The following is a 16,482-nucleotide window of genomic DNA, read 5'->3' on the forward strand; positions in this document are numbered from 1 at the left end:
ATGTGATATTAATATTAATATTAGGAAAGTTGAGAAATAAATATAGTAGGCCTAGCCTATAGAAAGCTGATGGGATCCTCCTCTTTTTAATAGAGGCCATCACTCTGTTTTCTCACTCAATTGCATAGCCTATAGAAATATTGTGCTCATGGGCTCTCGTCAAGTGTTTGATTCGATTTTCGATCACATTTGCATTGATGTCAGAGTGATTACAGGGACAATAGAGTGCAATAGAGTTAGCAAGTTTGGTAGACTACTAATGACCATCAGCAGCATCAGAGCTTGGAGTAGCCTAATTACCGTGACTAAACGGTGTGACGGTAATGCGGTCACCGCAACAGCCTTATTGTCGGTGTGTCTGTGTTCCTATTAGTCTACACGTGTGTGTATTACAGAAGGGAGTATTGGAACAAAACATTTTGATCAGCACACTTGCAACACCCCTCCCCCACAAAAAAACAAGACTACTTTACAGTCAGAATGACAGATCCCTGGGTCTCTTACACTGTTGCAGAGATCGCCTTTGTTTTTCAGAGTAAGGGGAGCCTTGCAAGTGCAAATACTGTATGTGTGTCACGCCCTGATCTGTTTCACCTGTCTTTGTGATTGTCTCCACCCCCCTCCAGGTGTCACCCATCTTCCCCATTATCCCCTGTGTATTTATACCTGTGATTTCTGTCTGTCTGTTGCCAGTTTGTCTTGTTTGTTCAAGCCTACCAGCATTTTGTGTCTCAGCTCCTGCTTTTTCCAATTTCTCTTTTCTTATCCTCCTGGTTTTTGACACTTTGCCTGTCCTGACCCTGTACCCACCTGCCTGACCACTCTGCCTGTCTCTGCCCCTGTACCCACCTGCCTGACCACTCTGCCTGTCTCTGCCCCTGCCTGCCGTCCTGTACCTTGGCCATGACTGGATTATCAATTCCTGCCTGCCTTGACCTGTCGTTTGCCTGCCCCAGTGGTTACAATAAACATGGTTACTTCACACAGTCTGCACTTGGGTCTTATCTTGGTACCTGATAATGTGTGGACAAAGCAGGGGCCCTAACAATGAGGGGAAGTGTGTTTGATTTTAATAGGGCTCACATGAGAAAATCGTATTATACAGTACAGTATGATAATTCAGGCACCCCGGCGCTGTACACTCAAATGTCAGCATAAATTTGCAAAATAAACTTAGCCACCGCTCAGCGGGGACTGGTAACGGGGAACGATGAGGGTCTGTGTGTGTGTAAGTGTGTTGGTGTGTGTTAGTAATTGTGCCTGTGTGTGTGTGTGTGTGGAATTGTGTATGGTATGTGCGTGCAAGTGTTCTACTTGTGTTGTACAGTATGTGTCTAGGGGTAGGGAAGGGGGGCTATTCAACAAGACATTTTAAACTTGACACATTCAGCACTTCCAAGCACACACACACACACACACACACACACACACACATCCCCTTAATCAATCCGGACTGCCTTTCTGTTCCTCACCCGGCTATGACTAAGCACTGCTTCTGCCCAGGGAAACATGTCAACAAGAAATAAACAAACTGCAGAGGAGCCTCTCCCAGGCACAATACCTTCTCCGCCTAACAATCCCAATCCTGCCGCAAGAAAGATCGCCCACCTTCGATGACTAATCTAATGTGTGCGTGTGCGCTCAGGTGTGTGTGCGATCGACGCAGAAAAAGCCATTTCATATACAGTACATTGCCTGGCTAATGCTCTAAATCCTCTGTCTTTCTCCACTCCCTCTCGCTCCCGCCTCTGTTGCTTTAAATTCATCAGTGGGGGGATTTCAGCTGGCACTCTACCACCGCGGCCCAATTCCATCCCTGCAGTGAAAACGACGCCGATCACTCAGCCCGCGGGATCATCGACTTGTCGACACACTCAACATCTTGTTTTACCTCTAGTGATGTTGACTTCCTCGCTATCCTTAATGAGAGACTCACTTAATCGTCTGATTGCTTTACTCTGTAATGCTGAGTGATTGACAGCTGGGGATAGTCGTCTTTAAACGGCTTGATCCGTGTGTCTGAGGACGCCTGCCATTGACCTAATGCTACTTCCACTCCCTACTTACAAGAAGACGGCGGCCATATTTGACGCAGTGGAGAGTAAGTTGCACCTCTCAACTGATAAAGGATTAGATCTCGTTTAATGCGCCTAATGATTTAGGTCGGGAGTGAAGATAATGTCATCTGATCCTAGGTAGGGCAGGGACGATACCAGTATATCGCGATACTCATTTGTATCGTGACAGGGAAACAAAACAAGGTGGATGAACTTCTTTAGGAGAACAGCCCTAATGTTGAAAACAAACATCATTATGTTGTCATCCAGAGTCACATGCATTTATGTTCTAAGCTACAGAACACTGTTTACATACAGCAGGACGTATGTACATACAGCAGGACGTATGTACATACAGCAGGACGTATGTACATACAGCAGGACGTGTGTACATACAGCAGGACGTGTGTACATACAGCAGGACGTGTGTACATACAGCAGGACGTATGTACATACAGCAGGACGTGTGTACATACAGCAGGACATACAGGACATACAGCAGGACATACAGCAGGACGTATGTACATACAGCAGGACATATGTACATACAGCAGGACGTATGTACATACAGCAGGACGTATGTACATACAGCAGGACATATGTACATACAGCAGGACGTATGTACATACAGCAGGACGTATGTACATACAGCAGGACGTGTGTACATACAGCAGGACGTGTGTACATACAACAGGACGTGTGTACATACAGCAGGACGTGTGTACATACAGCAGGACGTGTGTACATACAGTAGGACCAGAGTTTGGTCTGCTTCATGTTCACAGCTCTAATTCTAGATCTGTCGTTCGGTTGGAGTAACTTTGAGATCCCACGTGACTCTCGTTCCACATTGGCAGGCGGTTGGGAAGTTTTGGACATAATCCCAGTATGAACCCACTGGAAGCCCCAAAAAGCCAAAGTCTGACATAGAAAGTGTTGGTTTAGTGGCCGGGCCATGTTGAAGAGGTATTGGAGAACACTGTGGTCCAGACTGATAGCTGGCTTGGTAAGAGGCTGTGTGCCATTCTCAGCATAGAGGCCGGATCCCACTGGACTATCGCTGGCAGAGTACAATAGGCAGTCCAAGAGACAGCATACACACGCATAACGTGCGTGCAGAAGCAGACAGTCTCACACACACACACACACACCACAAACACTATATCAACACTTTATACTAGTCACACACACACACATATACCACAAACACTATATCAACACTTTATACTAGTCACACACACACACGCACGCGCACACGCACCCACACCAGCAGCAAGCAACATTTTCAATTTCAAGATATGGAATAAGAAGGCTGTTTACACATGTTCCACTGCCTGTTACGCGGCCGGCAGCATCTGCATCATACAACACTACTTTTTGTTCTTTCCAATCATTTCCACAAGAAGTGCAGGACTGATACTGAAGTACATGACCAGTCTGTCCATTTTAAGAAGGATTCTCAAAGGCTGTTCTTTAAAAAAAGCAAAAAGGAAAGACAAAGATTTCTTTCTCTTGCCTCTGTCGCTCTCTCTCCCCTCTCTCGCTGTCTCCATCACTCTCGCTCTGTCGCCCTATGTTTATCAGTTTCTCTCTTTAACGCTCACTCTCTCTCTCCCCCTCCCTCACTAGAGTTGTGTGCAGTAGCCAGAAGGAGCCTAGAACACAACCCCCTGTTTTGGTTCCTGCTTCCTACCACCCACGCTACAGAGAGGGGCCCCACGGTGACAGCTGCACCCAGCTTCCAGGTGCCCTCCCTGGGGAGCAGCGCAGCCTCCACTCCCCTACTACCACCATCACTCCCAACCTCCTCCAGATTCAACTCCACCATTTTAGCCCCGGAGATGGGCCGGATAAATCCTGGCCAAGCGGACTGGCACTTAAGGGCATCAGCTGTCAAGTTTGCAACAATCCACCATGCCTTTTCTGCTGCTGCTCCCTGATACTATCTCTCTCTCTGTCTCTCTGTCTGTCTGTCTCTGTCTCTCTCTCTGTCTCTCTCTCTGTCTCGCTCTCTGTCTCGCTCTCTGTCTCTCTCTCTGTCTCGCTCTCTGTCTCTCTCTGTCTCTCTCTCTGTCTCTCTCTCTGTCTCGCACTCTGTCTCTGTCTCTCTCTCTGTCTCTCTCTCTGTCTCTCTCTCTCTCTCTCTGTCTCTCTCTCTGTCTCTCTCTCTGTCTCTCTCTCTGTCTCTCTCTCTCTCTGTCTCTGTCTCTCTCTCTGTCTCTCTCTCTGTCTCGCTCTCTGTCTCTCTCTCTGTCTCTGTCTCTCTCTCTGTCTCTCTCTCTGTCTCGCTCTCTGTCTCGCTCTCTGTCTCTCTCTTTGTCTCGCTCTCTGTCTCTCTCTCTGCTCATCTGCCTGCCAACCCTGTTCTGTTCTGTGCACACTAGAAGAACTCCATGATAATTCACACACGCGGGATAAAAAACTGCACTTTGTGTGTTTGTTTGTTTGTGTGTGTGTGTGAGTGAGTGAGTGAGTGAGTGAGTGAGTGAGTGAGTGAGTGAGTGAGTGAGTGAGTGAGTGAGTGAGTGAGTGAGTGAGTGAGTGAGTGAGTGAGTGAGTGAGTGGGTGAGTGGGTGTTCGTTTGTGCATTGTTGAAGGTTTGGGTTGAAATGACCTAACTACCTAACCCCTAGTCAGGTAGTGAAAGAAAACAGTGGCAGTAGATTGTGAGAGAGGGAGAATAAAACATCCCCTGTGCCAACTTGTCTCCCACAAGAGCTGACCAATCATGAACTTATTCTGAAACCTGACATTGTGATTGGGTGCTGCAGTGCCCCACACAGTCCAATCAGGGAAGTGCCGGAAGTGCGTTAGCAGCTACCAGCATCTGACTTGTGAGCGCACACGCACACACACACACACACTTAGAACCAACCAACTTCCCCCTGTCAGATTAGTAAGGATTAGCAATAACAAGAGCCAACTCCCAGCGTTGCTGTATGATGTACTGAGCACTTCGTATGGCAACTTGAAAACTTTCCACTTTCCAATTCCAGATGGCAACTGCCAGTACAAGGGTGGAATACATTAGTTGATTGTAAAGCGAGCTCATTTGAAATGCATCACATTCATTATCGTTTTTGGGTTGTCTCCCATGGCAAGGCAGAGCCAGTGGTGTAGTATGGGTGTTGAAATAATGTAGTTTACTACTGTTTTCCTGTATGTTGATAAGTGCACAGATCTGCCCACACACACACACGTCATACTGTGCTGGTTTCTCTCAAAAAAGGATTCAACGAGTATTAAGCTCCATGCTGTTTTAAAACGTGACACAGGCACTCTCTTTTACACACACACACACACACACACACACACACACACACACACACACACACACACACACACACACACACACACACACACACACACACACAATGACCCTAGTCATAGACTGTTCTCTCTGCCAGTGGTACCGGAGCGCCAAGTCTAGGTCCAAGTGGCTTCTGAATAGCTTCTACCTCCAAGCCATAAGACTCCTGAACATCTAGTCAAATGGCTACCCAGACTATTCACATTTCCCCCCCTCCCCTCCACTCTCTGTTGTCATCTATGCATAGTCCCTTTAATTAACACTACCTACATGTACATACTACCTCAACTAACCGGTGCCCCTGCACATTGACTCTGTACTGGCACCCCCCTGTATATATTGTTATTCTTACTGCTCCTCTTTAATTTCTTGTTACTTTTATCTCTTATTCTTATCTGTATTTTTTTTAAACTGCATTGTTGGTTAAGGACTCGTAAGTAAGCATTTCACTTTAAGGTCTACACTTGTTGTATCCAACGCATGTGATAAATACCATTTGATTTGACAGCCATTTTTATCCATCCCCCGAGCCACGGACCCCCGAGCACAGGGCACTGTCTAGGGCCACCCCTGGTAGGAGGTTGAAGGACCACAGGGAGGTGTGTGTTTGCGTATATTTGAGTGTGTGTGTGTGAGTAAAGAATTCCGTCTGCTATCAACTTCTCCCCTATTGGACCATTGAGACAAACACATGTCCACCCCAAAACACGACGAGCCACAGAAACACAGCGGCATCCCCCTAGCATTCTCCTCTCCCCAGCCAAGCCAGCACCAATCTCTGTCTTCCTTGCCTATCTCCCCGGTGATAAACCAGTAATGAACTGGCTCTCGTAGCTCATGGCTTTATTGCCCCGCCAGCATGCTGCTTTCAGTGGACTTTCCCCTGAATGTGAGAGAGTGCAGCGGGTTGAACATTGAAAGTTTTACTCCCAAGCCCTGTGGAAGGGGGGGGATTATGCAATATGGCCGACGGCCAAGCGCCGGGTTTAATCGTGCTAGTGGAAGTTGTTACCTGTCTTTCGTTAGATGTGTGCTGCAGCAGAGCAGAGCTGTGGCTGGACTGGAATGAAGGACGTGGGGGATGAATGAGGTACTGTCAGAGAGAGAAGCCAAAAGCCAGGACAAAGGTCTCTGGGCTTATCGCTGGGCCCCCCTGTTAACTTGACTTTGTACTTTTCAGGGGGGGGATATAAACTAACTCAATAAAGTCAGTAATACTACATACTATTACTAGGCGGGAGGTTTTTTATCAAGTATCTGGAAGGCTTTCGACAGATGGCGACCTCAGCGTACAGAGTCGAGTCTGTGTGGCACGCGTTTGTTTTTAATCGCTGACTTGAGCTCAATCTGGTGACCTCTGGAGAGTTCATTTACCTGGCCTACACTTCATAAATAGAAAAGAAAATGTATCGGACATGAGTCCAGGCTACCATTAAATCTGTAAATAGTTCATGACCATATCATAAATCATGTTATAATTTGACATTTGAGTCATTTAGCAGACGCTCTTATCCAGAGACTTACCGGAGCAATTAGGGTTAAGTGCCTTGCTCAAGGGCACATCGACAGATCTTTCACCTTGTCGACTAGGGGATTCTAACCAGCGACCTTTAGATTACTGGCCTAATGCTCTTAACCGCTAGGCTACCTGACTCTGGGGTAAAAAGGAGACCAGAGAGACTTGGGAAAGAAAAACAAGATGTAGTATGATATGCTCTCTTACCTCAAACAAGTTAGAAGCCTCGTTGCCATATTGACTGGAAATTATCTCTGATTGGTCACTGTACCACTTGAGCCCGCCCAGGAAGCTATCTGCATCCAGGTCGCTGACATCAAGCTCTGAGAGGTCAAGTTCGGGGAGGTCCGGGCAGAGGGGTTGGTCTTCGCCAACCAAAGCAGCACACTGGGGAGACAAGAAGATGGGAGGAGTCAAAAACCCCATCAACACACACGAAGGTGCGCAGCGATACACAAACACACACACTGAGGCAAATGATGAGAGGCAGTCTTTCACATGAATTAACAAGGTAACATTAACCCCACAGGTATTCATGGTTATGATGCCATATCTGCACACTCCATCCAGACCTTGAGAACATTCAATGCTTCTTTGATGGTTCTTGTCACGTTGGTATGAAGAGATTCGGAGATCCGGATTCGTATTTTTATTAAACCCAAATTACGGCGTGCCGTGTAAAGGCACGGGTACGAAGACCAAACAAACACGTAACAAAACACAGGGTAGTAACCCAAAACAAAAGAGCGAGGAGTACCTCGAATAAATAACACTAGCGCACAATGATTATCACACGGGACGAGACCCGTAATCATCTGCACAATCCGCAAGGGCGTGAAAGCCCAAAACACACAGAACAGGTACTCACACGCACCAATGTAACAATAATCGACCGCACCATGGTGAACAAAGGGCACATATATACAAATAAAATCAGTGGGAATAGGGACCAGGTGTGCACAATGAAAGTTCCAGAGGGATCCGTGACAGTTCTGATTATAAAAAGTGATCTTTATTGATAGGCGTACCTTTTCTAATTTGTCATACTGCATGGTTAAGTGTCATACTGCATGGTTAGGAGTCATACGGCATGGTTAGGAGTCATACTGCATGGTTAGGTGTCATACTGCATGGTTAGTTGTCATACTGCATGGTTAGGCGTCATACTGCATGGTTAGTTATCATACTGCATGGTTAGGTTGTCATACTGCATGGTTAGGGGTCATACTGCATGGTTAGGTTTCATACTGCATGGTTAGTTGTCATACTGCATGGTTAGTTGTCATACTGCATGGTTAGTTATCATACTGCATGGTTAGGTTTCATACTGCATGGTTAGTTGTCATACTGCATGGTTAGGTTTCATACTGCATGGTTAGTTGTCATACTGCATGGTTAGTTGTCATACTGCATGGTTAGTTGTCATACTGCATGGTTAGTTATCATACTGCATGGTTAGGTTTCATACTGCATGGTTAGTTATCATACTGCATGGTTAGGTTTCATACTGCATGGTTAGTTGTCATACTGCATGGTTAGTTGTCATACTGCATGGTTAGTTGTCATACTGCATGGTTAGTTATCATACTGCATGGTTAGTAGACCATGAAAGCCTGCAAGCCTAACAAACTAGGCAAGACATTCATAAAGGCTCATAATGCATGGGTATTCTTACTATTGCTCTCTGTTCACATCACTGATAGGTCAATCTGAATGACAGCGTGGCTAGATTTGACACCTGACTGGTTGCCCAGGGCGCATGGGTGCGTCAACACAATGGTAACAGTAGCCGATGGCACAGATTTCACTCCAACGCTAGGGTTGTTTTCCACACGGCACATTGTGATCCAAACCGGGCCTCGTTGATGCTAAATTCTACCTGTTGACATTTCATTATTCACTGTCCGCTTTTATGTAGGGGCCTATGTCTATACGACAGCTGCCTCGCTGTGCTTCAGACACAAATCATTGGCTTCATCGAACTGCGATTGAGGAGATCCACAGACCTTAAAGGCCCAATGCAGTATTTATTTCTCTCTCAATGTCAAATCATTTCCGGGTAACAATTAAGTACCTTACTGTGACTTTTTTCAATCAAATTGCCAAAAAGAAACAAAAATAGCTTCTTAGCTAGGACAATTTCTCAAGCAACCATTTGGGTAGGACTATCTGGGAGTGGTCTGAGTGGGGAGAGGAAGGAAAACTGAAAACTAGCTGTTATTGGCAGAGAGGTTTGGAACTCTCTTTCTTATTGGTCTAATAACCAATTAACAGTCTGATGATGTCAACGGGCAGGCCAACACTTTATCCCACCAATTTCTGGCTGTCTTTTAAAACAGCTCTTTCACTAAAAGGGCATTATCATAATTTCCACAATTTCACAGTATTATTCCAACCGCATAGTGTGGAAATATATATAAAACACAGGAAATCACGTTTTTGACACTGGGGCTTTAAAGGGGCAATCAGCAAGCTACATCAATTTTTGGACACATAAATTAAGGATATGTACCCAATAACTATTGAAGAATATATGAGCTTAGTTCAACTGTCATACCCCATCATAACCCAAAATATAACCTTGTTTTACTACAATGTTTGTAACCAAAGTACACGCTAAGTTAAACATAGTTAAAACTATACATTTGCTCTGTGGTTACATTTCTCCAGCCCATCACTCTGCTTTTTCCCGAAACAGGGACAAAAAGGCTTCGTTATTGTTTCTACAGTTGATTGACACCTTTACATCTGTCAACACGCGTTGGTGTGGAGAGAGGAGCGAGATGAAGGCGCAAAGTTTGACTGCGCCTGCAGTTGCAAGCTCAATGTAAACAAGTTCCAGGAAGGCGCGTTGCTAACTTACATGTCTTATTCAAGTGCCAAGACGTTACAAATGGTAATTGCTTCAGAGGCCCGCGCTTGCTTGCAGCAAGGTTTACCTACTCCATCACTGCACGGAATGCGTGCATTCCGTTCTGGAACATGGCAGTCACTTCGTACAACCCCCAGGCAAGCAAGGAGAAGTCAGCTCCGAGTGAGCCAAATGTAGGTATTTTTATCCCAACGTAGCCTACTCAAGCGTCTGCTCACTCACACCCTCGTTACGCATAGATAAACAGGCGCTTCGAGTGTGGTAAATGTCAATTCGAACCCCACATGTCATACATGTTGGCTAGGGAGTTGGCACGATTCAATGTATTCATATCAGATTTAAGGGAGAGTTAATGGTGATATCCTCGGGCATACCCGGGAGGCAGTTAGTTGGCCAAGGTGCCAGAGACGGGGAGGGAGTCTTGTCTGGAGACAGAGATGAGCCCAGGGTTCGGCTCGAGGCAACAGAATGACAGATACACAAAAGAACAACGCTCGGGCCGACATGTGCTACAGTTGATCAGGCCTCTGGTTGCGCTCATGCGATGTCATAGCTCACCTATATGTATACCGCAACTCCCTCTCCTTCGCCCATAGGCTAGGTTAAAGATGCTAATTCATCAAAGTCGCTATCCCAGCTCTGCAAAATGCCTCACTTTATCAAGATAAGGGGGGGGGGGGGCGAATCAAACGGGGATCTGATAAAAAGAAAATCCCTCAAAAGGTACATCTCCTTTCAATCTTCTCATCGACTTCCAAGGAAGTTAATGAAATAGCGCCGCCAGACAGAGCGATGGGGAAGCGCGCCGTGTGATTTACGCACACAGAACACATAAAAGCACCTGCTATGGTGAGATTATTAGGAATATGACTGGGGACTTGTAGTGCAATTCACTGATTGTAAAAAAAAGCGGGGGGGCTTTGAGAATTTCACAGCATGATTTATGCTCAACTCAGAATGAACTGACGCACTCAGAAAAGAAAGAATAACTAATGCATGTCACAAGCAAGACAGGTTATTGAAAAACACGCACATTTGTACGAGGGGATGCAACACTATAGATTGGCAGCAGACATCAATACGCTGATCTACTCGAAAATGCCCAGACAAACAAGAAAATAGATTCTTTTTTTCTTTGACACGCTGGCTCAGTCGACCGTGCATCCGTCAACCTTTATGAATAATTGAGGTAAAGTGTAAAGGAGTGCTACAGTTTCATAAAATCATACGCCAAACGCTGTCAAGGAAAGCAAATAAATACATGCATACTTGGTAAGTAAATCATGGATTATTAAACTGACATTTCCAGGCATTTGTCAAGGGAATTATTTCCATTCAAGCTTGCCTCATATTGATTGGTGATAAACAGACAAACCGAGAAAAGCTGATAAACCAACTGCAGTCGCATATCGAAGATGAGCTTCGATCCCATCAATGCATTTAAGTCGATCGTATCTGCAGACAACTATACTGCTCAATGCCTATAACAAACTACATAGACATGCATAACACAACACGATGATAATAACAGATCTCTAAATCACTATTTGCATTATTTCCTGTTCTTTTATTCAAAAATCATCCCATTGAGTTGCCAATCTACCCCCCTGTGCGTTTTAAACCAAGAGCTTACTAAATCTGCTATGGGTAAAAACATCCCCTATGGCAATTACGCAAATCTTTTGATTAACGGGACGAAATATTCCCATAGCCTACGTAAAACAAGACAGTTGGTCACATGCAACTAGGCTACAGATATTCTTTACTCATCCAAAGGGATGACGCCACATATGTTAAGACGCGCCCGATACCATACAAGAGAAGATGCTCCTCCTAAATACAAAACCTCGGCGCCTGTGATCATCTCTGCACTTTCCAATTTAAAAATCGGATACATCCAGATAAAGCCTAGATAAAAAAAGACACACATCGTCCGAGAGGTAGTTTATGGCACTGTACGATACCTGATTTAGAAACATTTCTGTAATTCTAACTTCAAGAGCGAACCCGTCACACAGCAGCGCAGAAGGGAATTACAGTCCGTGACTGGAAAGATTCCACAAGCATGTAAACATTCTTTCCGACTGCACGACATCCTAGGGAGACGCAGCCAGCAGCAAACTCCAGCGCTGCAAGATACGCACCGCTCCTGTAGCCTACAACCTTTATTAGATCTAACCATTTAAACAGACAATATGAAGTTAAAAACACTGCGATTATCCCCTCCACTTGTCATACAATCCTGCGCTTTGTATTTCCCCCGTATCGTATCCTCAGCGCAATAACTGCGATATTACGCATCCCGTGCCAACACCAGCAAAGGAAAAGCCGTATTCGCAATCGGAAATTACTGTATTGGATGTTCTGCGCAGTCCATTTCCCCCTAAACGGTCCAGACTGGTACAGTTGACAATAAGTTGGATATTTTAGAACTGCTCACCTCTAATTCTCTCCAGACCGAGTCTTGGTTACACCTGTCCCACGCCATCCAGGCACTGAATGACGGTCCGAAAGAAACAAAAAAGAAATCAGGCAAAAAGAAATCCACTCGCGCTCCACTCGATCTCGTACAGGCAACTGCCCCTTACTGAGAATAAACTGAGGGCACCTATCTTACAACTGCTTTCAATCACATGACAAAGCTATTAAAAGTAAGCAGGGGAGTGACTCCCTTCAGTTCACCCCTGCCCACTACTCGCCAATGACGTACTGTAAAGCAGGCGGAGTCTGGCAGGCGCATAGTAAATCTTTTCCCAACTATAAAATCGCTCAATTCTAATGAGACAGCGAGATAAAATACATTTCGAACGCAAACCACGTAAATTGTTGCTTGACAATCGAATCACCACCACGGTTGCAGAATATTCAAGACATCAACATGTACAGTGGTGATATCAATGAAGTATTTGTGCCGCCCTTGTTCACCGTGCCTACAGGTAATCTGTCCAAAATAGCAATTCCAAACATAGTAAAATAGCGACGTTTAAAACGAACCAGCGCCATAATCTTATTAGGCTATTCTCTATATTAAATATGATGGGGTAGGCTTAACAGTGTAGGCTACAATGAAATCACGCACGGTGTTTAGTTATGTTAAACAAATAGTAAGCAATTACCGATGCTCATCTATTCCAAAAAAAGTGTGCGTTCTGAGTTCCCATGGGCGAGATACTAAGTAATAATAACGGATCATGTGAATATAGAAGGCGACAAAACAATACAAAAGGTTACAAACACACAGGTTAAAGTTCAGCCTATTGGTCGGACTTCAATCACCTATCCCGAATGTTCCAAATATGCACTGTAACGTTTTAAGATATCTCTAGCCAAGACTACTGCATTTCCCACCGGAGTGTTTCAGTATCTCCTGGGCGACGCAAGGCTTGTGCGTAATTTCCACGCCGCCCTTGTGCCTGCATGCTACTCCTAAACCACAGACTAAACCTGAGACGAATTTCTTGAATTTCCAGTCTTCTTCGTGAATACCAGTAGAGAGAACAGAAATTGTGCATGTGTGGACATGATTCCCCTTCTCAAAGGATGTTACAGTTTTAGACATTTTAGCCAACTGTAATTTCAAGACAGTAACCTTATACATGTTTGTTTGAGACTAATGTAAACCCCCCTGTGGTTTCTGTCTGTTTAAAAACAGAACATTTACATACATAAAAAAGAAATGCTGGGTTGTTTGGATAACTTAACTGCTGGGTTGCAGGCATTTGGGTCACTTAGTTGGGTTGCTTTCTTTAAAAAGAGCAAGGTTGGGTTATTGAGGCTGCATTATTGAAATATGACCCAGCTGGTCAGATCAGAAGACTGAAGCCATGGCTTTCATATAGTTATTTTTGGCCACCGGTGAGAGTAAATGTCATTCCTGTTCATCTGTTCTGTTGTATTTTTAGCACATATTAAGGTTGAAAAAATGACCACTTATGAGGCTTACAGAAGTGTATTTGTTCCTTAAGACAGAGGTTCTCAAACTGGTGTCCGCGGAGGTCCTGCAGGGGTCCGCATTCGGAAAGTATTCAGACCTCTTCCCCTTTTCCACATTTGGTTAAGTTACAATCTAATTCTAAACTGTATTAAATTATGTTCTTCCCCTCATCAATCTACACACAATACCCCATAATGACAAAGTGAAAACAGCTTTTTAGATTTTTTTGCAAATTTATAAAAAACAAAAAACAGAAATATCTTATTTACATGAGTATTCAGACCCTTTGACATGAGACTCTAAATTTATCTCAGGTGCATCCTGTTTCCATTGATCAGCCTTGAGATGTTTCTACAACTTGATTGGAGACCACCTGTGGTAAATTATACTGATTGGACATTCCTAGAGTTGGCTGCCTGGCCAAACTGAGCAATCTGGGGGAAAAGGGGCGATGGCCACTCTGACAGAGTTCCAGAGTTCCTCTGGGGAGGTGGGAGAACTTTCCAGAAGGACAACCATCTCTGCAGCACTCCACAAATCAGGACTTTATGGTAGAGTGGCCAGATGGAAACCACTCCTCAATAAAAGGCACCCAAAGGACTCTCAGACCATGAGAAACAAGATTATCTGGTCTGACGAAACCAAGATTGAACTCTTTGGCCTGAATACCAAGCGTCACGTCTGGAGGAAACCTGACACCAACCCCTTGGTGAAGCATGGTGGTGGCAGCATCATGATGTGGGGATGTTTTTCAGCGGCAGGGACTGGGAGACTAGTCAGGATCGAGGGAAAGATGAACGAAGCAAAGTACAGAGAGATCGTTGATGAAAACCTGCTTCAGGATGAAAACCTGCTCCAGAGCGCTCAGGACCTTAGACTGGGGCGAAGGTTCACCTTCCAACAGGACAACGACCCTAAGTACACAGCCAAGACAATGAAGGAGTGGCTTCGGAACAAGTCTCTGAATGTCCTTGAGTGTACCAACCAGAACCCGGACTTGAACCCGATCTAACATCTCTGGAGAGACCTGAAAATAGCTGTGCAGCGACGCTCCCCATCCAACCTGACAGAGTTTAAGACGATCTGCAGAGAAGAATCGGTGAAACTCCCCAAATACAGACGTGCCAACATTGTAGCATAATTCCAAAGAAGACTCAAGGCTGTAATCGCTACCAAAGGTACTTCAACAAAGTACGGAGTAAAGGGTCTGAATACTTATATAAATGCGATATTTCAGTGTTTTTTATTTTATACATTTGCAAACATATCTAAAAAACTGTTTTTGCTTTGTCATTATTGTGTATTGTGTGTAGATCGATTAGGGAAAAAAATATTTAATCAAATTTAGAATAAGGCTGTAAAGTAAAACAAAATGTGGAAAAAGCTAAGGGGTCTGAATATTTTCCAAATGCACTGTATATACAAAAGTATGTGAGCACCCCAGTCCGACGGACAAATCTGGGTTTGGTGGATGCCAGGAGAACGCTACCTGCCCCAATGCTTAGTGCCAACTGTAAAGTTTGGTGGAGGAGTAATAATGGTCTGGAGCTGTTTTTTTATGGTTCGGGCTAGGCCTCTTAGTTCCAATGAAGGGAAATCTTAATGCTACAGCATGCAATGACATTGTAGACTATTCTGTGCTTCCACGGTTTGTCGAGATTGATGTTGAAGTACTTGACTGGCCTGCACAGAGCCCTGACCTCAACCCAATCGAACATCTTTGGGATGAATTGGAACGCTGACTGAAAATGAACCGAAACAAAATGTCAAATAAAAATCTAAACTAATAGAAATTAAAACTAATATTAAATCACAAAACTATAATAACATTGGTTCTGTCCAATATTTACCCAGCGCTGGGTTCCCCAAAAAATCCAAATTGAGTTGTTTTTAACCCAGCATTTATTTTTTGAGTGTACAAGAAGACATGGAATGGCAGGTGACGAGTACCAACCGTGTGTACAGTGTCAACAGTGCGTGTATACAAAACAGCAGCATAGACAACTAAAAACACAAGCTCTGTGTGGACATTTCAAATCCCATCAGTGGGATTGTGCGAATACCTATTGTTTGTGGTAGCCTATTAATTTCCACAGATAATACACTTGTAGTAAGACCATACATGGTATGAAATTAGATATAATTCTCATCAAAGGAATTTTAAAAAATGTAGTCCAAACGTTTTCACTAAATTGACAACTAAAAGTTTAACACATCATCCATCACCTAGGACACATCTCATATAATTCCAACAATTTAATGAAGATATTTTATCAGGTAAATAAGCAAAAACCCAATGATAATGTAGCCAGAGGTCAATGATAGATATTCCTAATATTTTTCAAGTGAATGACCCTTGTGATGACATTGAACATCAGTCAGAATAATTCAAGGAAGATTTGTGTATTGTGAAATAACACAACTCCATTACAATTAAATTACAAAGCAATTACTAAATTACAAAGTAAAAACAAATGAATACATTGTTGTTACTATAATTGCGCCATTACAACTCAGGTATAAGAGCAACTTAATGTAAAGTGTTACCAATGTGCAGTGCCTTGCAAAAGTATTCATCCCCCTTGGCATTTTTCCTATTTTGTTGTATTACAACCTGTAATTTAAATAGATTTTTATTTGGATTTCATGTAATGGATATACACAAAATAGTCTATAATTGGTGGAGTGAAATGTAAAAAAATAACTTGTTTATTATTATTATTACTTTTAAACGGAAAAGTGGTGCGTGCATATGTATTCAGCCCCTTTGCCATGAAGTCCCTAAATAAGATC

General features: G+C 44.0%; 1 protein-coding gene across 5 annotated transcripts in view; it reads right to left on the reverse strand.

Moving 5' to 3' along the window:
- LOC115133557 (peroxisome proliferator-activated receptor gamma coactivator 1-alpha-like) overlaps positions 1–12,353 on the reverse strand; it is a 65,134-nt gene extending 52,781 nt beyond the window's left edge. For all 5 annotated transcript variants that reach the window (XM_029666931.2, XM_065021907.1, XM_029666929.2 and 2 more), the window contains exons 1-2: positions 12,196–12,353; positions 7,091–7,270 (exon numbers count right to left, since the gene is read on the reverse strand). In XM_029666931.2, coding sequence (XP_029522791.1) covers positions 7,091–7,270; positions 12,196–12,243 — 228 coding nt within the window. In that variant the 5' untranslated portion in view covers positions 12,244–12,353. The remainder of the gene's footprint in view (positions 1–7,090; positions 7,271–12,195) is intronic.
- Positions 12,354–16,482: the final 4,129 nt, after the last annotated feature.

This window comes from Oncorhynchus nerka, linkage group LG8, assembly GCF_034236695.1.
Source record: "Oncorhynchus nerka isolate Pitt River linkage group LG8, Oner_Uvic_2.0, whole genome shotgun sequence".
NCBI lineage: Eukaryota > Metazoa > Chordata > Actinopteri > Salmoniformes > Salmonidae > Oncorhynchus > Oncorhynchus nerka.